The sequence below is a fragment of the Terrapene carolina genome, unplaced genomic scaffold, assembly GCF_002925995.2.
Source record: "Terrapene carolina triunguis isolate 2854851 unplaced genomic scaffold, T_m_triunguis-2.0 Scaffold68, whole genome shotgun sequence".
In the NCBI taxonomy this organism is placed as follows: Eukaryota; Metazoa; Chordata; order Testudines; family Emydidae; genus Terrapene; species Terrapene triunguis.
In genome coordinates this window covers 81,193,940-81,219,028 of record NW_020664419.1, presented here as the reverse complement: position 1 = coordinate 81,219,028, position 25,089 = coordinate 81,193,940, and the positions used below count along the sequence as shown (strand labels likewise).

Sequence of the window (25,089 nt, the reverse complement as noted above, 5' to 3'; positions counted from 1 at the left end):
AGGCTAAATGTAGCTACATGTAATATTACCAACTCCACACAGTCAAGAATCATGAGTCAGTTCTCCCCCACCCCCCAAAAAATCTTGAGATTGGTTTAAAATATAAAATCTTGGGTTCTTTTTATTTGCATTATAGTTTTTGAACTTTATGCTGCACTTAAATAACTTTTTCATCCTTTCCTCCAAAGCCATGAGCACTAGAGCATTCTTTGTTTTAAAGCTGAAATTCTTACATAATTACACATTTAAGGAGCTGGGACTTTAAGAAAAACACCAAATGTTACAAGTCTTGGCAGTACTGTTATATGGCAGGGTGCTTTAAATACCAGTAGCCACTTGTACCCTGATCTGCACGAGGGTTCTCATCTTTGCTGCCAATAGGGAAGCTGAACTAGTAGCAACATGGGGAAATTTTTTACCAAAAAATAAAGTTCCTAGTGGTTACAACTGTAATCTCTATCCTTTTTTTTTTTTTTTTTAATCCTCCCTCAGGTACTTCCAATCTCTGCCATACACCCTTTCCCCCTTCTTCATTCTCTCCGAATGAGTTTTCCTTCCTTCCTTCCTTCCTCTCCATCCAGAGTTAGGTTGACCTAACTACTGTGGTCAGTGCACAAATTTTTTCACAGCCCTGAGCATCATTGCTAAATTAATCTCAATTTTTAAGTGTAGACCAGGCCTAAAAGGTGACTTGATTATGGTGAATTAGAACCTTCATGGGGAGAAAATACCAGGTACCAATGCTCTTTAACCTAGCAGAGAAAAGGATAACAGGAACCAATGGCTGGAAGTTAAAACCAGAGAAATTCAAATTAGAAATAAGGTGCATGTTTTTAACAATGAGGCTGATAAATTATTGGAAGAACCTACCAAGGGAACTGGTGGATTCTCCATCTCTTTATGTCTTCTGATCAAGACTGGATGCAAACACAAGTATTAGGACTCTATGCAGGTGAAACTATGTGAAATTCTATAGCCTGTGTTATACAGGAATGCAAATGATGATTTAATTGTCCCTTCTGGCCTTGAAATCTGTGAATACATTAATCAAACTTCTGGTTAAGCATCTACAAGTCCATAAACTTTTTCCAAGCTCTTTGGTCTGAGTTGTTATGAAAACAGAAATTCTTATTTCAGTTAAGTTGGACAATAAGTATAGCATTTTCTCTCAGTTACTTTGATATTTCAGGTCCCTGGAAGTCACTTAAGTGCATAGTTAGGTGACAATTATAGATACATGGAAAATATTAATCAAGATTTCTCCCCTTCTTCCCTGAACCTCAGGAAATATTTGGGAGGGATCGCGTTAATTTTGGAGTGAAGTTTCAGGTCTTGTACGTTATCAGAACCAGTCTGACCTATAACCTAATCAAATATATATTTAGCTAAAATGAAGCTGTGTGGTCAGAAGTGACAAAGTCTGATGGCTGTTTAGTTGCCTGTGTGAAATGAGGTAGTGATCACTCAGTCGCGTTCCTGCTGCACAGGTGCCCACATCACAAAAGTTGCCATACATTTGGGGCACTAACTGACCCTTGGCAGTTTCACCAGGCAAGCTAAGGACTAAATGAGCCCTGTGAACAAACACCTCTATAACCCTTAGAAGTGGTCCTGGTGGTCTTGTGACACTTCCTTCTGGCAGATGATGACCCACTAAGTAGCCAGAAGAACACATGGTACTGGCAAGAGGACTAGGGAAAGCAGACATTCTTTCCTATTTCAAGAAACATTGTTTCACTTGCAGATGACACTTAGAAGGAGAAACAGCTAGGCTGCTTCTACTCTGCCTTCTCTTTATTGACTCTGATGATTTGCAGTGCATTTTTTTTAAATAAATAAAAACATAACTGTAAATAATATGTAAGTGGGGGATTGGTCCCACTATTGTGAGGAACTTTCCTGGCTTATACATTACCTCAGTGGCATTGGCTAGCGAAAGGATCTGAGTCCTTGTTCCCACAACCTTTACCCAGAGGCCCGCCTGACCTTGAGGACTCCCCGTCACTCTCCTGTGTGGCAGAGTCTTCGTAACTGTAATAAGGTTGGGCCCAGGATTCCTGGGGGGCTTAACCCGCAATCTTGTCATGGTCACTTAGGACAGGGGCTAGGGTGTCCCCACTCCGGGGTGCTCTCTCTCCACTGGATGCTTCCCCAACCCACTGATCATTACATATAGTTCAAGCAAATACAATGTATTAAACAGCAATCAATTTAAAAAATAAGGAAAAATGGGCAAGGTTAAAGGAAAACACATAACCCCGCTCTGTGGCATGGGGACATCACAAACAGCAGTCTCTAGAATATAAGGGAAGTTCACAGTCTGTTCCTCACATGTGCCAGGCCTCCTGCCCAGGCCCTGGCTGTGCTGCAGGGATGCTATGGGTCGGACACTTGCTCTGGCCGTGACCACACGCCCTCAGGCTCTAAATGGCAGGCCTTTTCTTCCCAGCATCGCCCCTCCCCCACGCCTTCGGGGTTATGATCCCCCTCCAAGTCTGGCCTGTCTCCAGCTTCCTGGGCTGCTTTTCTGGCCCCCTCTGACTCTGGTTGCTGCAGCTCTCCTCCCAGCACAGGTTAGGGTTGCCAGGCGTCCGGTTTTGGATCGGAACGCCCGGTCGAAAAGGGACCCTGGTGGCTCCAGTCGGCGGTGTTAAAAGTCCAGTAGGCAGCGCAGTGGGGGCCTAGGGCTAAGGGAGGCTCCCTGCCTGCCCTAGCGCCGCACAGCTCCCAGAAGTGGCTGCCAGGTCCCTGCAGCCCCTACCAGTGGTTCTCAAACTGTTTTTTTTTCCGCGGACCACTTGAAAATTGCTTAGGGTCTCGGTAGATCACTTAATGATCTTTCCAAATGCTATTTGTACCGTTAGCTAACTATTGAAAAGCACTTTGGATAAAAACGCTATGTAAAAAAACCCTTAATAATAATTAACATTTTTTGTTCTACAAATAAAAGCACACAACTCATATTATAATATCAGTCGTCTTACCTTTCTAATGTGATGGATGTGCCCTCTCTCACCGACTGCAACAGCCCCCGAGCTGAGGCTGTGAAGGAGGGGGTTCTCTCCACAGCAGCTGCAGCCCTAGAGCTGGGAAAAGTTGTCTCTTTCTCTGCACCACAGCCCTGCACATCCCAAATTCCCCCCACCCCCTCTTCTAACCCCACTGCCCCTCCCACCTACTCCCTATTCTCCCAAGACCACCACTTCACCTTACATGTGCATCTTCTCCATGGTCCAGGCACCTAATTAGTGGAGCCACGCCTGCGCAACTCCACTAATTAGGTAGGTGGCCCTTCATTCTCTCATGTGCAGCCACCCAGGCGTGCACCTTAGAGAGAACTATCCACGGACCACAGTTTGAGAACCTCTGCCCTAGACACATGGGCAGCCAGGGAGGCTCCGTGGCGCACTGCCCCTGCCCCAAGGACGGGCTCCACAGCTCCCATTGGCTGGGAACCACGACCATTGGAAGGTGCGGGGGCAGCACCTGTGGGTGCAAGGGCAGCGCGCAGAGCCTCCTCAGCCACCCATGCGTCTAGGGGCTGCAGGGAACAGGACCCTGCACCTGAACCCCCTCCTGCACCCCAACCCCCTACCCCATCCCAGAGTCCCCTCCTGCACCCCAAACCCTTCATCCTTGGTCCCACCCCAGAGCCCACATCCCCAGCCACCTGCCCCAGCCTGGAGCACCCTCTTGCATCCCAAACCCCTCATCCCTGGCCCCACCCCAGAGCCCGCACCCCCAGCTGGAGCCCACACCCCCTCCCGCATTCTGAACTCCTTGGCCCCAGCCCGGAGCCTCCTCCTGCACCCCAAACCCCTCATCCCCAGCCCCACCCCAGAGCCTGCACCCCCAGCTGGAGTCCTCAACCCCCCCACTCCCTAACCCCCTGCCTCAGCCTGGAGCCCTCTCCCACACCCTGAACCCCTCATTTCTGGCCCTACTTGGAGCCTGCTCCCCCAGCCCAGAGCCCATACTCCCCCCGCACTCCAACCATCTGCCCCAGCCCAGAGCCCTCTCCTGCACCCCAACCAGAGCCCGCATCCCCAGCTGGAGCCCTCACCCTCTTCCCGCATCCCAACCCCCTGCCCCAGCCCGGTGAAAGTGAGTGAGGGTGGGGGAGAGCAAATGGGGCCTTGGAGAAGGGGTGGGGTGGGGCAGGGGCCTCGGAGGAGGTGTCGGGGCAGGGGTGTTCGGTTTTGTGCCATTAGAAACTTGGCAACCCTAGGACAGGTCTTCTCTCTGGGCTGCTTTTCTGGTTTTCTTTGGCTCTGGCCAGCACAGCTAGGTTCCCCAGCTCCTGCTCTCTCCTTAGCTCAGCTCCACTGTGGCCTAGGGGCAGTTCCAGCTCACACAGAGGATGGGATCCCCCTGCCTCCTGACTCCCTCATTAGCCTGCCCTTGCTGTCAATCACTCTGATCTGGAGCACTGACCTCTCCCCATTGCCCCTGAGGACTGTCAGTCTCCTGATTTCCCCATTGACCCTTCCCCTTTCTTTTGGTACTGGAAGCTAGTCAACCAAAAAAAAAAAAAACCCCACTAAGTTTTAGTAAGGAGCCAACAGTCCACTTACAAATAAAAATAACCACCCAAATTATACTTTTAGAAAGAAGAATTTGGTAAATGTCTGGGCTAATTTATAGTTGACTTTAGCCAGTTTCAAGGTAAAGCACAAGGTTCCTCCTGTTTGGTTTATCTGCATATACCTCTCTGTGAGGTAGCTGCCTCCTCTGGATCATGCAGGACTGCTGACCTGCCACAGGCCTCTGTGAGGTCACTGCCCCCATGCTCTGTATTCTGTGGGACAGCTTGCCTCTGATAGGAGTAGTTCACAGAGATGAGCACCCTCTTCTTCCTTCTCTTTCCCCAGTGGATTTGTCTTTCCTTCTTTCCCACCGTTGTCAAGGAAATGTAGAAAGGTGAATGAAAATTTTTTGTCTTTACATGTTAATAATTTTTACTGGGGATTTCCTAATGGTTTATGGTGGTTTGTCCCCTCCCGATATAGATTGCTAGGTGTGTGTCTGTAGGTCCTCCCGATGCCCTTTTGCTGAATGGGTCAGACAAACTGAAGTGTACACAACTGCATTGTCTTCTAGTGCTGCAGCCTACAGAGACCTAGGAAAGGGAAGGACAAGGGGGAAAGGGGAAGAGGGATATAAAGAGAAAGAGGGGAGATAGAAGGAGAAGAAAAGATTAAAAAATGGAAAAAGAGAATGGGAAGGGGATGAAAAGAGGAGAAGGAGCTACTCTGTTATCTCCCCAATATAGTAGTTTTTCACAGATATGAGGTAGTTATTACTATTATAGAAAACCACTGCTAAGTATTAATGAATATTTCTGAATTGTTTAGTCACAATATCATATTTGTGGAGTATGAAAAGATGGACCTGTGTACAGCCCTGGAATCTTCTTCTTAGCATATGCACAACGTGCCTCAGGTGGCATGTGACCAGATTTCATCACCGAATTTGGTCTGCTGTTTGGATCATTAACTTCCCTGGCCCAAGCCAGGTAATGATGGGGAGCATGAGATGAACACTGATCTATGAATGATAATCTGTATATGCAGAGTAATTTATATATGGCGTCCTATAACAGAGATTGTAATCTTTCTCTTAGTAAGTACTGTGAATTATATAGATAGAAGAAACACATACATACGGACTAAATCAGCCACACACAGGGAGGAGAACTCTCAAAACCTATAATGTATATTTCAAATTCATTTTAAATTACAATTTTTCTGCAAAAAACAAAGAGAATCAAATCACAGCATGTCAGAGAGAGAGAGAGAGAGAGAGAGAGAGAGAATACAAATCAAATTTTTTACTCTAGCCTTTTGTTTACAAAGGATGCAAGCTAAGGACATTTAATTTTGTGCTATTCCTGTAATGATGTATGAAACTCAGAATTGTATTGAACAAGCCCTCTGTATGCTCACATCACTAGCACTTTAAAGGAAAATAAAATAAAATAGCATAACAAGTCCTATGATTTATAGGCCAACGATCCTGCAAACACTTTTGCATGTAGTCCCAATGACCCTAATGGGACTACATACGTACACAAGGTTAATTACATGTGTGTTTATAGGAGCAGGGCCATAATAAGGATACAAAAAGTTATTAAGAGATACTGTAAATAAAGCCCCCTGGAATACTAAAGACAACTTCTCTTAACTATAGTGTTTAGGGAATTTTCCAAACCACAAATCTGTCAGGATTAGAATTTATTTTAAGATGGGCACTGGATGGTTCCACCAATCTGGTACAATAGTTACAGGAAATAGCAGTTAAATATTTCTTGATCTTCCCCTATAAAGGTTACTGAAATAAGATGCATCTACATTAGAAAAGATTTGCCAATATAGTTACAGCAGCAAACCCTCCTACTGTAGATGCATCTTATTTCAGCAAAAACATTTATTTTATTTTATTTTATTTTATTGCCAGTATAACTACATCTCCACTAGGGTTCTTGTGGTACAGAAATGTCATTTAAAAATCATGTCCCTAACTGACATTACTAATCCAGCAACAGTGTCTAATGTAAACCTGGCCTTTTTCCAAACTGTATAAATTAGTGATAGTTATGACGGTGATTTTTGTACTTTGAGCATTTGGAAGTGGATTGGAAATAACCAACTTGGTTCACATAAGCTACCAGATCTCTGGAGCAGGTACTGTCATACACTACCTACTTGGAGTGGGCTTGAACCAATTACCAATTGGTATATTTCTGTGCTAATCTCCTGAGCCATCAAGGCCCCCATTTCCATGGCTATCTTATGTGCTGCTAAAAAAGAAGTAAGAGCGCTCACTCTACCATAAAGAATCAGAAAAGTTAATATAAGCATAATTGGTGTGGTCATTGTGACAGCCAGAGAGAACATTAAAAGCCATTCATTTAATTTTACATTTCACCATAGAAGTTACTTCACTTATGGCACGCTGATATTTTTCTGAGGCTGCCTTAAATTCGGCCAGATGCTCCTCATAACTTTTAACAATTGCCAGAAGTTGATCCCTCTCGACTGCTCCCAGGATGGCCTGGAGGATCACGTCAATACCCAGCCCAAGAATGGCAATGCCAATACCTCCAAGAACAGAAGCACCAATCTGGGCTAGCAGAGTGACCAGCTTGTTAACAGCAACAATTATAATATTTGAGCCAACTAGTTTTACAGCTACCATACCAGCAATGGAAGTAGCTTCTCCTAGAACAATCGAAAAAACTTTGTGTGCTATTGCAATTTTCTCCATCTCTGGCTCTTTGATATCATAAAGCTTTTGGTACAGCATTGGCTCCAGCATTTCCTTCATTTCTTTGTCAATCTTCCATACTTCCCGTTGGATCTCACTCATGGCTTGGATGATAATGTCACAGTTTTCCTTGATGGTGCCACCTTTTTCCATCTTAATCTGGGCAATTGTGCACCCCAAGTGTGTATTCAGTACTGCAATCAGTTCATCTGTGGCATGGAAATTAACCAACATGCAGTCTAGCAGCTCCTGGTGCAGACGGATCACTTCTTGACGTCTCTTCGGGTTATCTGGGTAGAGGAGGTCACTCAGAGCCATTCTTCAGAGAAGAGCAGCAGAGAGAGGAAAAATAAGGTTTGTTACCCATCTTTAAAACCCAGAACACTGGAAGGGGACTGGATTGCATTGGGAACTGGGATACAGAGCCTCTAGGTCATGATTCACTTTAGACCCAACAAGTCAAATCCAGAGGTGTGACTCAGGCCTGGTCTACACTACGGGAGTAATTCGGATTTAGCAGCGTTAATTCGAATTAACCCTTCACCCGTCCACACAACAGAGCCATTTAGTTCGAATTAAAGGGCGCTTTAAATCGATTTTTGTACTCCACCTGGACGAGCGGAGTAGCGCCAAAATCGATTTTGTTAATTCGAATTAGGGTTAGTGTGGCCGCCACCACCGAATTAATGTGGTTAAAATTAATGGGGTAGTGTGGCCGCACACCACCGAATTAATGTGGTTAAAAACCGAATTAATGTGCTTAGTGTGGCCGCGCACAATCGAATTTATACAACCTGTTTCCCAAATTCGAATTATCTAAATTCGGATTAATCCCGTAGTGTAGACATACCCTCAGTATGTCTTGAAGTAGTCTTAAGACGACATCATTTGCAACTTCTGTATCTGTCCAACATATACATTACACCACAATAGACTTCCTAAAACTTGTACCTGCTTAGCATTGTGAACTGACATCACCCTTGAATTTAGCCCAATAAATGAATCTGAGTGACTGCAAGTGAATTTGAGTAGGTGTAAATCATTCCACCAATGGTCTAGAAGAGAGGGGAGTAGCAAGAAAAGCAGCTCAAAGATCAGTGTTGGCACAAGTTTAAGGTAAAGTAGACTAGTCCCTCCTGTCGCATATACCTTCTTCTGGTTCTTTGGTCCATAAATTAAACTGACTTGACTCCCTTACACTTACTCACATATTAGCAAGTTGGTATAAAATAAGTCTAAGGGAATCTGAGAAAGTCAAAGTCAAAAGCATGTTCTACACACAGTTTTTGTAACAATATAATAATTTCACATTACCAAAATAGTTATGACAGTAAAACCACTAGTGTGGACACAATTATACCGGTATAGTTAGGCTTGGCAGGATTGGATAACAATGGATAGATGGTGCTAAACATTTATTTCAGCTGACACACTGAAATCAATGAAAAAATAGCCATTGGTAACAGCACAAGTGCAGCCTTCCCTCCCCCCACCCTGTGGCCCCAGGGATCAGGTGTGATTGGCTCTGTGGCAGTGAAGAGAGCCCTTTGCAGCCCCGCTGTCACAGCCCTGCTGTCACACCAGCTGGAAGTGCTGGGTCTGGGGGTCTCTTCTCTGTCCCAACAGGCCTGCAGCCTTTCCTGCACCTAGCCTTTCCAGGATTCGGGTGTCACGGGTCCTGTAGCAGCAAAGGGAGCCCTCTGCAGCCCTGCTATCAGGGTTCCCTGCATGGCTTCGGGGCTGGTGTCAGTAACACCCAATCCATGCAGTCACACAGTGTGAAGAAGACTGCGGTTCTAGCGGGACAGAGCAGAGAGTCCCAGCCAGACCTGCGAGGAGGAGGAGGAGGAGTTGCCCCCAAGTTCCCATCTCCATGCAGGAGCCATTCAGCAACAGGTGGCCTCCCCCACACAGCTGAGAGCTCATCCTCCTCTTTGCGGCCCTGGCCAACGGTCTCTGCTCTGCCTCGCGAGGACTATAGCCTTCCCCACGCTTTGCGCCTACAGAGATCGGGTGTCACCGGCCTCACAGCCAGTCATAGAGGGAGCGCTCTGCAGCCCTGCTGTCATGGCCCCACTCACTCACCAGCCAGGAGTGCAGAGGTTATCCGGGCAGGAACTGTCCAGCAGCACCCTGTGGCTTGGGCCTCGTCCTCCTTGCAGGGCCAGGAATCTCTGCTCTGGCTGGCCAGGACCACAGCATCCTCCACACCTTATGCACGGATGTATTGGGCCCCTCGACTGCACAGGGAGCCCCCTGCTGTCAGCACTGCCCTAACCCCAACCCTATCCCCCCTTAATTCCTGTAACTAAGAATAAACATTTTTTGGAAAAATAAAAGTCATTATTGTTGAAATTGAAAAATAATAAAAATTGAATTCTGCAGAGCCTAAGTATTCCGGTTCCCATAGGGGAATAAGCAATCCTGGAATAAGCACCTTTATACCAGTATTAGCCACAGTAGGGGGATGTATGGCTTTAACTATACTGGAATATTTAATATGGTGTGTGTAGCCAAGGCCTAACTTATACCACCTTACACATCACCTAATATATCTCACTGTATTTTTGTCCTGATATTTAACCTAAATGTTCACTTTCTTAATTTGATCTCAGTATTCCTGTTTATTTCCCTATCACCACAGAAATTCTCTCCATCCATCAAATATCTGAAGATGGTTATCTTGTCCCAAATTTATAGTTAGTGCATGCCATTTAGGCACTGTCCATATTAATGGGGTGATGCTTAACTGCACTGCCCTAGTTGGAGCACCAGGAGGCATCCCACCTCAGAGATAAAATCTCTCTGTGAACTCCCCGGGCACACAGAGAGAACATATCCACTTCCACACCCTTTTGTGGTAGTGACCTTGTCCCCATTGTGTGTCAGTCCTGCTCCAGTGCAATTGGTGGGAATACTATAGCCCCATCTCCTCTCACACTACTTTTGGGAATGCTGTGTGCCTGGGAAAGTAGGAACTGAGCAGACACTGCTCCCCTGACTGCAAGGTCTGCAATTCTACCTGAGTGCACAGGCTCCTTACATTGGCCTAACCACTATAAAGGCTAGGCAGAATCTGGCTCTTAGTTATCACTTAACCAAGCTGTAATATATCATTTTAGCTCTTTCAATCTTTCCCTACAGGCTCCCCCCTAATAATTTGTGTTGTTCTTGTCTAAACAGTCTCCGGTTTGTCACTATTTTTCTAGCACTGAAGCATGGAGAAGGGAGTATTATTCCCCTGCTCCAGGACATGTTGCCTTTTTATATGCAGCCTAACATTCCTTGGCCTTTTTTGCTTCTGTGTTACATTAACAAATCATCCCTAGTGTGCTATTCACCTTCATCCCTGGTGTGTGTTTGTATTATCCTCCTCCCCATTGACAATCTGGGTTTGCGGTTATTTTTGTGTACTAGCCTGCCTTTTTCCAAGATAAGTCTCATTTGGTTATTGGTGCTTAGATAATACAACGATAGGCACCTCAGAAATATCTAAGATATGGTAGATCAGTAGCTATTTCTACTACTAGGCTCCTTCATATCATTTGTCTGTCCTTACTAGTTTTTGCAACACTTGCCAATTTAGAATCAGCTGTCACTTACCTGGTGGTACTCCACTAGACACCACTCCCTTCCGCAGCAGATGCATTGCTATATATAATTTTTTGAGTCGTCCTTCAATCAGCCTTCAATCCAAGTGACCGTGTTCATCCACAAGCCAATTGGAATTTATATCATTAGTAACATTGTGTGGAAAATGTACAGTGATTTATGAAAATCCAAATATATTACATCTACTGCATTTCCTTCACACGCTTCTTTTGAAGTTCTCAAAAAAAAAAAATAGGGCAATCACTTCAACTCATGCTTCTTTTTCCTTTCAGGATGGAGGAGGTATTGTTCATGTACACTGAGAGTTTATAATTTTGATGAAAAGCCGTGAACTGAACTGAAACAAAGCCTTGTGAAAGCAGGTATGAGTTCTTATCAATTCTACCTAAGGAAAATAGAGAACAGGCTTCTTTCTGACTCAGAGTGGTATTTGGGTCCTTTCCCTCTAATGAGTTCTCTGTTAAATGTTGTTGGTTAGTACTGCATTGTGGAAATTTGGAGAGGATGAAATGTGCTGAATGGAGTGCAACTTTTGTGAATGTCATTAGTATAATAGAAATGTAAGAGATGGAAGAGGCCTATTAGTTCGTATTCTTTATCGCTGGCCAATCTAGGATTATTTCAGTTTATCCTATTATACCTCCTCTGAACATCATAACCCTCTCTCTCTTTGGCATTGACACTTTTCAGATGATGTTATATTACTTCTATAGTCAAATAGCCAAGCTGTCCATATATATTTATTTAAATCTTTGTGCATACTGTAAGTCAGCCTCTGCAGCCCAACAGAAATATTTTTAAGGGATTCTACACAGGAAATCATAAAGGCCACCTACCTGCTTTTTAGTCAGAGCTCTGTAATCAGCTGTAGGTGTGCAGGACAGTGAATTCTCTTTTCACTGGATTTCTCTGGCTGTTTCTGGTGGAATGTGATGACCTAGGTCTGCAGGGATTGTTGTTTCAGTTGGGTCCTGTTGCCTGCCTGGTTTGTAGATTATTTTAGTGTAACGCTGCTCTCTGGTCTCTATACCCAGCCTCAGCTCATTGTTTCTCCGTCCCCCTTTCAATTTTAAAATTGTTTAGTTTATTTCATGTTGGTAAAATAATTTGATTCACAACCCTAGAACCTGTAGCCTTCTGTTTATGGAAGGAACAGGTACAGTACAAATCCATATGCATCTAACGCTTGTTCCATCAAAAATATTTCTAAAAATATATACTTCATAAACTTGAGTGCCCTCCAAACATAATCACAAACTGCTAAATGTTGCTATAGCTGTAAATTTGTGAATTCCAAAAGAAAAGTCATGGGCAGTCCAACACAAATAGAAGAGTATATACCACAACATATCTGCTTGGTAGTACAAGCTTCTGTCACAGCAGGGCAGTCTGTACTCCAACACTAATCCCATTTAAACTCCATGCTGGGAGTCTCACAAAAAGACAGACTCAGTCCCGTGCATCACACTTGGGGTAGGGGGACCTCTGGCATGTCAGATACAATCACCAGGGCCACACCAACTGATAGACCCTTCCTCAAATCAAAATGGATACATTCTGAGAATGACAGGAAAAGCTCTGTTCTACTGCCAGGTGGGGAAAGGTTAATCCATAATTTCCAGTTTGGTTTTCTTCTGAATGATGAGACATTGGTTCAATACAGAATCAGGGCACAAAATTCCTCTTGACTTTAGAGTTTTGGGTGTGCAAGAAATGGGCACAGAGAGAAAATTCTAACTACATAAGCACTAATTTTGTGCAACATTCTGATTTTTGTTTTAAAATCTCCCATTCAAGTACTGACCAGGGTCATCTAGTTTAGATTGCAAGACCCGATGATATCACATCCCTAGTGGATAGGGGTGCAGGAATGTGCCTTTTTGTCTCTCACTGATATGGAGATACCATCACCTAAGCTTTGTTCACTTTAAGCATTCATTCAGTTTGTGCAGGGCTTCCTGCCAAATTCAACTCCTTGATACTACATCCATAAGGCTTCTGGTCAGTGCTAATCCTTTTGTTCTGGAATCTTCATGTTCATAGAATATCAGGGTTGGAAGGGACCTCAGGAGGTCATCTAGTCCAACCCCCTGCTCAAAGCAGGATCAATCCCCAGACAGATTTTTGCCCTAAATCCCTAAATGGCCTCCTCAAGGATTGAACTCGCAACCCTGGGTTTAGCAGGCCAATGCTCAAACCATTGAGCTATCCTTCCCCCCTGTTATAGGTTAGAATGTGATTGGCAATCATTTAACAAGAAATGAACAGTTATTCCTCCATGTACACTAGGAAATACCATATTTGTAAATATTTTAAAATTTGTTTAATATTTAAAAATATTTTCTTTCTTATAAATCCCACATGCCAGCCACTGATACAGTGCTTGGAATTCTTCTTGGTTTCCATTTTATTACCAATAGTTCTTTAGTCATTATTAGAACTTATATTATCTTACAGCAGTACATAACACATTTCAGGCCTGATTCTGCTCCTACTGAAGTCAAAGGGAAATTTGCAACTGATTTAAAAGGAAGCAGAGTTGAGCCCTTCTTGAGCAGGAAATACACATCCAACAATCCTTCTGGCCTTTTGAGATAGATCAAAATTAGTACTGGAGAAACCTCATAAAATTGTCATTTCTTTTCAATTCAGATGCTTATCTGAACTGTATTAGTCTAAAAATCAGACTGGGAATGTGAAGAGAACACAGAGTTTCTTGGGAGATAACTGGTGGTTTCTACTGGGATACAGAACACACAAATTGTCTTTCTCATGGTTTTTCAGAACTTCCACTTACAGCCCAAACCAGGAAATTCAGGGATGCCTGACTTTTTTGTTTAAAGAATGTTAATCACAACTCTTTCAGAGCACTTGAGTTTGGGGGAAAGATTTAGTCTGGCTTGCCCATCACTAATCTTTTTTGTTGACATCTCAGTGCACCAGAGGGGGGGATCTAGCACTTGAAAAGGGACTAACACAGGTAGAGAAACTCTTACTCTTCACCACCCCTGTGCAAGAAGTAGGGCAGAGTTTCTCCCTAGCAGTCAAAAGAATGATAAAATGAAAGCCCAATCAGTGAGTTTGCTTGTGCCTCAACCTACCAAGAGCTGTGGAATGCTGGCTAAGCGATGTGTATATAACCTTAGTTGGATATCAGGATTACAGCATTCAGCAACACGTGCATGCTGAGAAGATGCTCACTGCTCCAGAATAAGGAAGAAATAGTGTGCCTGACTCCCAGTCCTGAGTCATTCTGGCCTGTAACTGAAGAATGGCCCTTATGGACCGAGTACCCTTCTGCTTCCTCCACAGAGGACCATGCTTTAATTTTGTGTGGCACACACAGTATATTCATATGGGAAAAAATGTTAGATTTAGCCAAAACAATTACATCTAGTAAGGGTGAAGACAGGTATATTAGTTCCCAAAGACTAATAGTAAATCTAACAATAAATAGCTAAGCTGTCCTTCCTCAAGAGGAATGTTCTCATTCCTACTCTTAATTCCACTTTTCTGCTTACACTTAAAGGGTCAGATTAATTCCAAGTGTAAGCATCAAAATCAGTGGCGTTGCACTTGCTTACGTCAGTTCTACATTTGACCCAGAAAATAAGACACATGAACTGTAGAGGCTAATGGAGGATACACTATTTAGGAGGAGTTGTACTGTAGTTCTGGTTTGAAAAAAAACCTGTATGGTATTATTACTGGCGATTTATAGCTCAGGATACAAGTACTGTACCTCTTAGATTCCTCACCTGTGTCTTTTGATTTGTTTTTCAGTGTCAAATCTCTTCTCTGGAAATGTTGTCCATCTTTGGTGCAGAGAGAGATAAACAAAGGGTGCTTGCAGCCAGCCAGACTCTGTATGATTTCATATACATATATGTCTCTTCCACCAATACAATATTTCGAATCCTCAATCAGCACCTTGGCACCAGCTTCCCCATCATTACCGTGAAGGAAAACCTCAGCATTAAGGAGAACCTTCAGCTCCTGATCAGTACTCTGAAAGAGATGCAGGCTGTTGTGGAAATGAAAGACAAAGATGTGCAGCAGAGCATCAGCCAGCGTTTATATGCTAAGATTGCTGGGCCCATCACTTCTCTGCAAGAGAAGATTACTGTTGTGAAGGACCTTTATGAAAATTATAAGGGAGTCCTAGGAAGTATCAGTGGTCCAATCGCTGCTGTGCTACTGAAACACAGCAATCTCCCTGAGTCTGTAGAGTCTGCCATTCATCATCTAGTGACTTCCCCTGCCCTGTCCCTTCAAGTGGCTGACCTTCTCATGGGCCACAATGAAATTGTCAAAATATTCCCAACTGTCACTGAGAACAGCCCTTCAGGGAGTAGGATTCAAGAAGCTAGACCTCGCAGTCCATCAATTGCTTTCTCAATTTCCAATTTCTTGCAGGCTGTCCTTTGGGGACAGGCTTCTACAAACACCCTGAAAATAGCTGCAGACTATCTGGAGGAGGCTGTCAGAGTGCTGAGACCATCTTGTGAATCTTTCCAGTGCATTGTTAAACTAGCTGAGGTCTATATCTCACTGATAACAGACAAGTTGCAATGATCAATACAGCAATTGTTCGTGTGTTAGAAATATGCTTCTGTTCCTTCTTTTCTTACAACAAGGGAAGTTGCACAACGGAACAAGAGAAGGTTGCGGCTAAGTGCTGATTCCACAATAACTTCTGCAATCACTTTTAGTGTCTAGATTTGAGCATTGCACTAAGGCGGCAAGGTGAAGTCTTCTTGCTTTGTTAATTTAAAAACTTGATAAATAAAAATCAACAGGAAACTAATGTAACCAGGAAAAAAGTCTAAGAATCAAAATGCTGAAACAGTATCTGTTTTAATAAGTGTGTTTAAACTTTCTGGGCAAGCTTTTTAGATTATTCTGATAGCAACAATTCATTTTGACAGGTCAGGTTATAGTGGCTAGCTAACAGGAATTAGCTCATTCAAAATAAGCTATGATAGTATTGGTCATTGGGAGGTTAACCATCATGGTTGGATTTTCATCTGATTGACCAACTGGGAATAGTAAATCACTGTGATCTGAGATGAGAAGTAACTAGATAATCTGTAGTAGAGTGAAAGATAATCTTGTACTCTGCCAGAGGCTTTGTGTGCAACTTTTGGGCAATTCACTTAATCTCTCTTTGCTTCAGGTTCTCTGTGAAATTGGCATATTTTCTCCCTATCATAAAGAAGCATTGTGAGGCTACATTCATGAATGAATGTTTACCACTCTGAGATTCTTGCATGGAAGGTGCTGTATAAGTGCAAGTATTATGGGGACTAAACCTTTGTGATGGGGCAAGTAAACCAGAGAAACATAATTGATGAAAGGGGGTTGTGGAAGCTCTTCCATATTTCATGCCTACGTATGACCTCAGAAACTAATTTGTTTTCTGTAACTCTCTTCTGAAGTCAAAATAAAACCTAAAAGAGACGTTGCGGCCTTTGAAGTGTGTAATGCCTGGGCTGGAGGAATAACATGGTGGCCAGGTTTAGGAAGAGTCTAGTAAAGCAGACCTGATGAGGAGTTCATTGAGCAAACTGAAGGAGGAACCTGGTGAGGTGATTTGGGGAGAGATTCAACAGGGTGAGCTAAAGAAGGGGTACAGCTGATGGTCTGGAGGAAAGGCATATTGAGCAGGTTACTGGAAGAACACATCACCTGAGATGCACAAGGAAAATTTAAAGGAAGAGAAAAGGTGATGCACAGCTGTTAAAATGGAGGAAGGGTATAGCAAGTGAGCTGAAACAGAAGTGAGTCACCTAGACAGTTTGGGGAGAATCCCAGCTGCTGTTCTGGGGAAGATCTGTGATAGGAAAGGACACTGCAGGGTAGATTGGAGGAGAGATTTGAATGCATAGTCTAGGAACAAAAATAATTAGTGGTTCAGTTGAACAGGAGATAGAGTGAGGTAGACTGGGGGAGGATTTACTTGCTGAACTGCTGAAAGAACCAACATGTTGGGCTAGAAAAGGAGCAAAGTTACTAGACTGGGCATGGGCATAGTGGTGTGGGCTGGAGAAGGGCACTTGCTAGCCACTTGACTTTAAAGAGAATAAAAATAGAATTTAGTTCTTGTATAGTACTGTTCATCCACAGATTGCAGAAAGCTTTTCTCCTCAACTTCTTCTTTATATTCAGCTATTCATCAATCAGCAGTTTGTGGGGAGTCAGAGGGCTAGGCCCTTTTAAGTTCAAGTCTATAATATAGACAACTAGCTCTGTGCATAGTGAATAGGTCAGGGGGATGGCGCATAGAATATGGAACTTCTTGCCTTTTGATCACCAGTTCCATGCCAGCTCAGGTTGATAGTTACTGGCTGAAAATTGTTGCCACCTGATGGCTATTTGTAGCCTATCTAGAATGTGTTAGTGAATCTCAGTTCAGTACTTGGTGGTCAGATGTCTACATTACAAAACTAAATTATCATAATTTATCATCTGGTTGGTAGTCTGAGCTCAGTCCAAGGACAAAATGGGACAGAAGCTAAAAAACAATCTCATCTCCAAGATGTGGTCCCTCCAGGCATATTGGAGGGAGGCAGTATGAGAGGGAAATTTGCATTAACATGCTACAGCTGTTGTGGGATTAGAGGATTTCAGAATTATTGCCTTGGTGCCTTGCAGGAATGCTGAATTAACCTTTAAAAGTTATGAAAGAACATAGTTAAACTGGGAAGGAGAATTCAGTATGGGGTGTGAATTCTATCACTGATATTACAAATTAAAAAACAGAGCAATATAAATATATATGTATTTAATAACATCAACCTCTCTTTAAAATGGACACAACCCAATAGGCTCTACAATTTCTAATTAACCTTCATAAGAATTTGCTGGTGTTTTCTTATTGGCCACCAGAGGGTGCTATTACTACTAACTCAAGAGAACCTACTGAGACCTGCAAAAAAAATGCTAATACAAATAGTGGTTCAAGAGTTCCTACTGTATGGTTGTATCCAAAGCCTTGCAGACTAGGTGCCTAAATTGACTGGAGTCTCTGCCGTGCCCTTCAGTAAGCACACAGACCCATTATCTTCCTACTTTGAATTAGGGATGTAAAAGTTTAACTGGTTAACCGGTTAACTGATAAGTACAGTCTTATTGGTTTCAGTTAACGATTAAACTCCTCTGCCCTCCACGCCCAGGGTCCTGGGATCCCAGGCACAGAGCCAGCAGCTGGGACCCTGGGCATGGGGAGGCAGCGGAGTATCGGGCATGGGGCAGCAGCTGGGACCCCAGGTGCTGGGCAGGCGGCAGTGGCATGCTGGTCCCGAGGCCGGCATGCCGGCAGCCAGGATGCCGGGCCCAGGGAGGCGGCCAGGACCCCAGGCCTGGGGCCAGGACCCTGGGCACGGGGAGGCAGCAGAGCTCCGCGCCCAGGCCTGCAGCCAGGATCCCGGGTGCAGTCGGCAGTGGAGCCCCGCATAAAACGTGGGGGTGCTGCAGCACCCTCAACCCCACCCCTAGTTCCCTGCCTATGTGAACTGCTTAACGGTTAACAGTTTAACCAATAGAATTTTAATAGGTTAAACAGTTACTATTTTTAAACCCTATTTACATCCCTATTTTGAATGAACACCTAAGGGCCTGATTTTGCTAGGGATTAAACACCTCCTTTGAAATTCTGAGCACCCTTAACTCATTGAAGTCAGGGGGAGTTAGAGGTAAAATTGCAGGAGGTGTTCAGCACCTCTGTGGCTGGTTAGCTGTAAACCCCTCACACCCATCACTCATTCCTTTTTACGCAGCACATGAATCCTTCTGTGATCAGGGAAAGAGTCATTGCCTGGTGGAGTAGAAGAAAGCACTGATCACACAAGAAAGAAAGGCAGCGACTGGAGGACTGTGGATACAGTTCTTGCTGCTTGAAGCTGCAAAAGAATCAAAAGAGATGTTCTTTAGAAATTCAGCCTAGAACTTCAATGCACACCTTATTCCTTCCTCAGGTTTGACTGTATCGGTAGTTGGAATAATAGCACAACATAAACCTCAGCTCAGACTTGGCTGTTTCTAAGGTTTCCCTGCAGAGACCTCTCTGTCCAAGACTCTAATTCTGTCCAGAGAATCTCTTCCACCTCCTTTATATCCTGGTGGAATTAAACCTCACCTGGCACAATGAGTAAGTAGATTTTACTCATCAGATTTATGCAGGTTTCTAACACAGTTAATAAAAATCTGCCACCTTGTTACAGAGCCATATTAAAGTAAAAAAATCTCAAAACCCACTTAATCAGCATTTCCAGAATATATTCTAATTGACAATAAGATTTAGCCCTAAAATGTGAAAGATTTTTGGTTTTGTTGGCGTTTCAATGGGAATCAAAATCAGACTTACAATGGCACTGTGAATGCAACTTTAACTACTGAGAAACCTTCGCCTTGCCATTCTACACTACATGTGCCTGCTGAGCTGGGACTAAAATTCTGGTCCCATACCTCCAAAAACACAGGCCTTTATCATTGCAGCTAAACAAAGACTGGTTTTACATGCCAATTACAGAAGGCAACATACATACAGTGCCCAGTATATATATAATGGAAGCTGATTGCAACTTGAACTATGAAAAGGTCACTCTCTCTGTGGATTGCTGCCTTTTTTGGTGTCTGTCCTACCACAGTCCTGAAAGGACTTAGCAAGGAATGTTTAGGACCCTTCTTATTGACTGAGATCTGCACTGGAGCAGCAACTTGCTACTGTGCTGTCAACTTCATGAACAGAATCAGTCCATGCTTCAAGTCTACCTACTATTTTGTCTTAGTACCAGGCAGTTGCTTTCATTTTCTGAATGGTGTTCTGTGCTTAAAGGTTGCATTGACCATTATTGTCCTGGGACAAAAACTAAGAGCCCCGTGTCCGTGATGTGCAACGTACTTATTCCTTCTCTCCAATAAGGTAGGGAACCACAGCGTGCTCCAGCCAGGACTTCTGATCCACATGCAAGTTTTCTGGCTGTTTGTCAATTAAATGTCATCCAGACTGTAATTCTTACAACCCCCCGCCCCAAACCTCTAACTGTTGCTCTGTTTAATCTGCACCACTGTTAGCAACATTGGGAGCCTTGTTGTAGGTGGCTCTGCAGCTCTGGCAGCTATTTCCAGCATCATGCTGGGATTTTGCCAAGGGAATGTAGGTGGGAGTAATGGAAGCATGGAAGGAATGGCACCTGGTTAGACCCAGGTTCCTTTGCCAGCAGTCTGTGTTAGAACTTTAACCTATACACAACAAAATGTCTACTTTCTCCCTTGCCCTCCCCCCACACCTTTCATAGCAGCCAGAAAACACATGACAGTGCACACTCAGTCAAAGGACACTCCTGGCTTCCTCTGCCCCAGGGAAGATATTAGGCCTGAAACATGAGATGTGGTGCAGCAGGGTGAGCTCTCAGGGTGCCTGTCAAGACCACCCTGGGTCTCCATTATGAGAGTTCCTATATACAGTACCTTTCAGGAGCTGGCAGTTGTATTGGCTGTAATTTCCCACAGAGAGCAGATACAGCCAGTTACCACTTGGTGTTCGGCTGAAGTTTCTGACCTGGAATATCTCATAGGGTGGGATGAGGACCTCCCTCTCGGAGAGGTAGTGGGAGAAGCGTTGCACAACTGCTCCTAAGCAAGTCTTCAGGGTGAATATTGTTTCATTCCCAAATCTCCGGGCTTCCTTCCGGAGGAGTGAAGTGGAGGTGAAGCGGCCAAACCGCACTTTGGTGCCCAACTCCGCCTCAAAATACAGGCCTTTTACCCCCCGGTGCACCTGGTAGCACTTTTTTCTTGTGGTGCCACTCTTCCATCTCCTCACCAGTTGAATGGCTGTAGTCAGGTAGAAGTGGAGGTATTTGAAGGGGAAGCTGTGTCTGTAGTGCTCTGGGGATGTCCCAGCTCTGGACACAGCCCAGTTCAAATCAGAGTGCAGCGAGGTGTTCATGGTGTAAGCCAGGAGGGCTACAGCGTGGTTCTCCTGCATCTCCCTTAGCAGAGCCATTGGCTTTTTTGACCAGACCAGCTTTGCTTTCTCCCAGATGCTGGAATAGTTCTTATTATTACCCAATTCCTTTTGGAAATAGTCTCCTCGGTCCAGTTCTTCCATTACCTGCTCATGGCAACCCTGGTACTGGTCATCAAAGGAATCTGGTGCCATATCCATGAGAATGTGGGACACAGCCTGCAACATAAAGAATGGGTCCCTATTAGTTTGTGTGTATGTGTATGTCAATAAATCAGATTGTCTCTACTGTTTTTGTCCTGCTACAGAGATCCTAGAGTGCACGGTGGAGCATTAGAAGCTCACAGCACAGTGTGTGGCAGACAAATATTGCAGTCATTTTGAGCTTGTCAACAGCACATATGCAACCTTGCACATTTTTGTACCAGTTTCCCTGTGAGTGAATATTGACCAGGATTCTACCATTATTTCACTTCATGAAGCTCAGTATTGGAGCCTGAGGAGAGTTATTAGGTAGGCTGGGAATTCATGCAATAGCCAGAGGAGAAGAGGTTAGGACACATTAACAGGCTGGAGAAAGGAACATTCACTTGGTCTCCTATAGATTTGGGGTCTGGGATGTGGTAGAACACTCCACCTAGGTTCTAGACAGACTCAGAAACTTGAAGTGCGGGGCTAGTCAGCTCAGAGCTATGGCTCTGAAGTTGCCTTTGACATTGTGTTCTCTGCACTGGGTGCAGTGAGGACATTACTTGTGAGGCTTTCTGCATGTAGCCAGTTCAAATGCACAAAGACCCACGTGCAGCAATTCATCTCAGCTCTGACAAGTGGAAGAAGCCCCCTTAATGAATGAAAATAGCTATATCTCCAGTGTCTCCACTTCCTTTTAATGAGAAAGTAGGTAGGTGGACCGAGGTAGTCAGGTGGACCATTGGTCGCCTAACTCTGCCTGGCAAGTGCTTCAGCGGCAAGTGAAGGAACCCATAATGCAATATGTTAATTGTGCAATGCTGTGGGAGTGCACTAGAGAACAGGGCCAGCTCCAGGTTTTTTGCCGCCCCAGGTGGGAAAAAAAAAAAAATCCGGAGTGCCGCCGCCGAAGCAAAAAAACAAAAACAAAAAGGGCCGGAGTGCCACCGCTTGAAAAGTGCCGCCCCAAGCACAGGCTTGGGACGCTGGTGCCTAGAGCCGCCCTGCTAGAGAAGTGAATTTCTTCCTGGTGCCCTGCTTACAGCTAGCTGCACTTTTTTTTTTTTTTTTTTTTTTGTCCAGTTGTCTATTGGAAAATGCCCTTTCACCAAAACTGACATTTTTCAGAAACTCATATTGATTTCAATGACATTTTGTTGAGGGGAAAAATTGGGGGGGAAAGTATTGAAAATATCAAAATGGAACATTTTGACATTTTCAGAATGATAAGTTTTGATTTTTCATTTCAAAATTTACTTTATTTTGAATTTTAAATGTTAAAAAGGGTTGAAATTGAAACAAAATGCTTTGATTGAATTGAAATATTTTTTCTTTGTTTTGGAATTGCATGATGCGAAAAATGTTGAATTTTTGCCTTTTTGTCCTGATTCAGGACAAAAAAAAAGTATCAAAATTTCATGATTTTTCATAGCATGGAGTACTTGTGGCACCTTAGAGACTAACAAATTTATTTGGGCATACGCTTTCATGGGCTAAAACCCACTTCATCACATGCATGGAGTAGAAAATACAGTAGGAATGTATATATATATATACAGAGAACATGAAAAGATGGGGGTTGTCATACCAACTCTAATGAGACTAATCAATTAAGGTGGGCTATTATCAGCAGGAGAAAAAAAACTTTTGTAGTGATAATCAGGATGGCCCATTTCAAACAGTTGACAAGAAGGTGTGAGTAACAGTAGGGGGGAAAATTAGCATGGGGAAATAGTTTTTAGTTTGTGTAATGACCCATCCACTCCCAGTCTTTATTCAAGCCTAATTTAATGGTGTCCAGTTTGCAAATTATTTCCAGTTCTGCAGTTTCTCGTTGGAGTCTGTTTTTGATCTTTTTTTGTTGAAGAATTGCGACTTTTAGGTCTGTAATTGAGTGTCCAGGGAGGTTGAAGTGTTTTCCGACTGTTTTTTTAATGTTATAGTTCTTGACGTCTGATTTGTGTCCATTTATTCTTTTGTGTAGAGACTGATAATAGCCCACCTTAATTGATTAATCTCGTTAGAGTTGGTATGGCAATCCCCATCTTTTCATGTTCTCTGTGTATATATATATATATATCTTCCTACTAAAACAACAAGGGGTCTGGTGGCACCTTAAAGACTAACAGATTTATTTGGGCATAAGCTTTCGTGGGTAAAAACCTCACTTCTTTGGTAAAAGTGAGGTTTTTACCCACGAAAGCTTATGCCCAAATAAATCTGTTAGTCTTTAAGGTGCCACCAGACTCCTTGTTGTTTTTGTAGATACAGACTAACACGGCTACCCCCTGATACTTGACACATATCTTCCTACTGTATTTTCTACTCCACGCATCTGATGAAGTGGGTTTTAGCCCACGAAACCTTATGCCCAAATAAATTTGTTAGTCTCTAAGGTGCCACAAATACTCCTCGTTCTTTGTACTGATTGGGGCATTTCCTTGATGCCCAACCACAAACATTCTCTGGGAAAACATGTGACTTGAAAATGGAGTGCATTTCTAACAATGCAATCAGAAGGGTTAGAGAAGGTGAGAAATGGAACAAAGCAAGTGAAAGCAAAGTAGTTCTCATGCTAAGCTTGATTCAAAGCCCATTGAAGAGAATGGAAATACAGCCATCATCCTCAATGGGCTTTGGAGCAGCCACTCTCTGAGCAACTTCACAGCTTCAAATAAAGCACAACCTTGTCACCTCTCATCAGCCTCAGCAGGGAGAAGATCAGCAACAGCAGGAAGCTCAGTAGATCAGCTGTCATCCCAGAGTCCACCAGGAGATCTGCTACGGGATGTTGAACTCTCACAGAACCAGAAGATGGGGCTACCCTCTCTTTCTTATGGATGTTTTGCTCTTTTCTCTTTTAGTGTCATAAATTGAATTCCAACAAATCTGCTGTGTGAAATTTACACTCGGATATGAGTCAATATTCTTTCTTTGCCTTTCCCAGAGTTAGGATCACTCATCGGACTCAGGCTGCAGTTTGGAGGACAGTAATTTAGAACCAAGGTGAGGACATATCGGAAGTAATAGCTCCGATGTCCAAAAGATGTCCAAAAGAAATGGTCTGGGTCCTTTAAATGACAGTTTCTCCTCCACTCCAGTCCCAGTCGCTGTGCATTCCCCTGGTCTTTATCAGTTCACTTAATGTTGAGATTTCCTATGGTCTTTTCTCTTTTCTTTCTGGGTCATGGAGGTTCCTTATGCCAGGCCCTGTTCAAATCCCGTGTTAGTCTCAAGTGAGAGGAGACTCAGACCTTTGAGGCACCCAAGACAGCTCTCTTCTGTGGATTTACATGACAAGATGAGGTTGAGTGAAGCAAACTATCTCCAGCCAAAAGTTTAATGAACAACATTAAAGGAATGTAGGGTTCTGATAAAGGCAGAACTGAGATGCCTCTCTGGTTCAGAACCCATCTGGCACGACAGATAACACAGCTGCCTATTCCCTTCTTGCCCCACCCTGTCCTAGCCTCTCAAACAACACTGCTGCCCATCCCACTCTAGTCCTTTTTTATATATTTTTAAATGAATATATTGCTTGTGAAATGTGCCTGACTCAGCCACACAACCAAGCTCTGCTTGCCAGCTGCTCCTCACCAAACAAAAGACCACCATTCTTGACCTCCCTGGAGGAGACTGCCAACAAAGGAGCCAAACAGTGGCCAAAGTTGCAGGTGATATGGGCATTTGTCCCCTAAATGCACTACACTGAGACCCACCAGCTAGTTTTACACATCACAGAACAGGGACAGAAGGTAACAACTTTCAGTCCTTGCTGACTGGCTGTATTCCAACTAGTGCCTTGCTTGTGAGAGGCTATATGTCCCATTCCTATTTAGGGCTTCCACATGAGCTCATTTTGAGGAGCAGTCCTGGTTTGGGGGAGAGAGGCTGCCCCATGCCCTGTAAGAAGCAGCTTGCATAACACTGAAACAGACCTGAACAGGGATGGCCCTAAGTTTTTGAAAGCCCTTTGCAAAGCTGCATATGCTGGGCCCCATTCAGCAATCTACACTAATCCTCCCCATCAGCAGCTTCCCACCTCTTTGTGA

General features: G+C 43.8%; 2 protein-coding genes across 3 annotated transcripts; both read right to left on the bottom strand.

Moving 5' to 3' along the window:
• Positions 1 to 6,418: 6,418 nt before the first annotated feature.
• On the bottom strand, positions 6,419 to 14,682 carry SMCO3 (single-pass membrane protein with coiled-coil domains 3). 2 transcript variants are annotated; one of them, XM_024208326.3, is made up of 3 exons: positions 14,637 to 14,682; positions 11,715 to 11,938; positions 6,419 to 7,585 (listed from the first exon to the last, which is right to left on the bottom strand). In XM_024208326.3, exon 3 carries the CDS (start codon positions 7,582 to 7,584, stop codon positions 6,907 to 6,909), a length of 678 nt encoding a protein of 225 aa, XP_024064094.2. In that variant the 5' UTR covers position 7,585; positions 11,715 to 11,938; positions 14,637 to 14,682; the 3' UTR covers positions 6,419 to 6,906. The 2 variants fall into 2 exon arrangements, with proteins under 2 accessions (XP_024064094.2, XP_024064095.2); XM_024208327.3 differs by lacking the exon at positions 14,637 to 14,682 and having other exon boundaries at positions 11,715 to 12,048.
• Positions 14,683 to 17,152: 2,470 nt separating this feature from the next.
• ART4 (ADP-ribosyltransferase 4 (Dombrock blood group)) lies at positions 17,153 to 24,353 on the bottom strand. The gene is made up of 3 exons (XM_024197696.2): positions 23,724 to 24,353; positions 20,350 to 21,067; positions 17,153 to 18,779 (listed from the first exon to the last, which is right to left on the bottom strand). Exons 1-3 carry the CDS (start codon positions 23,793 to 23,795, stop codon positions 18,688 to 18,690), a joined length of 882 nt encoding a protein of 293 aa, XP_024053464.2. The 5' UTR covers positions 23,796 to 24,353; the 3' UTR covers positions 17,153 to 18,687.
• Positions 24,354 to 25,089: the final 736 nt, after the last annotated feature.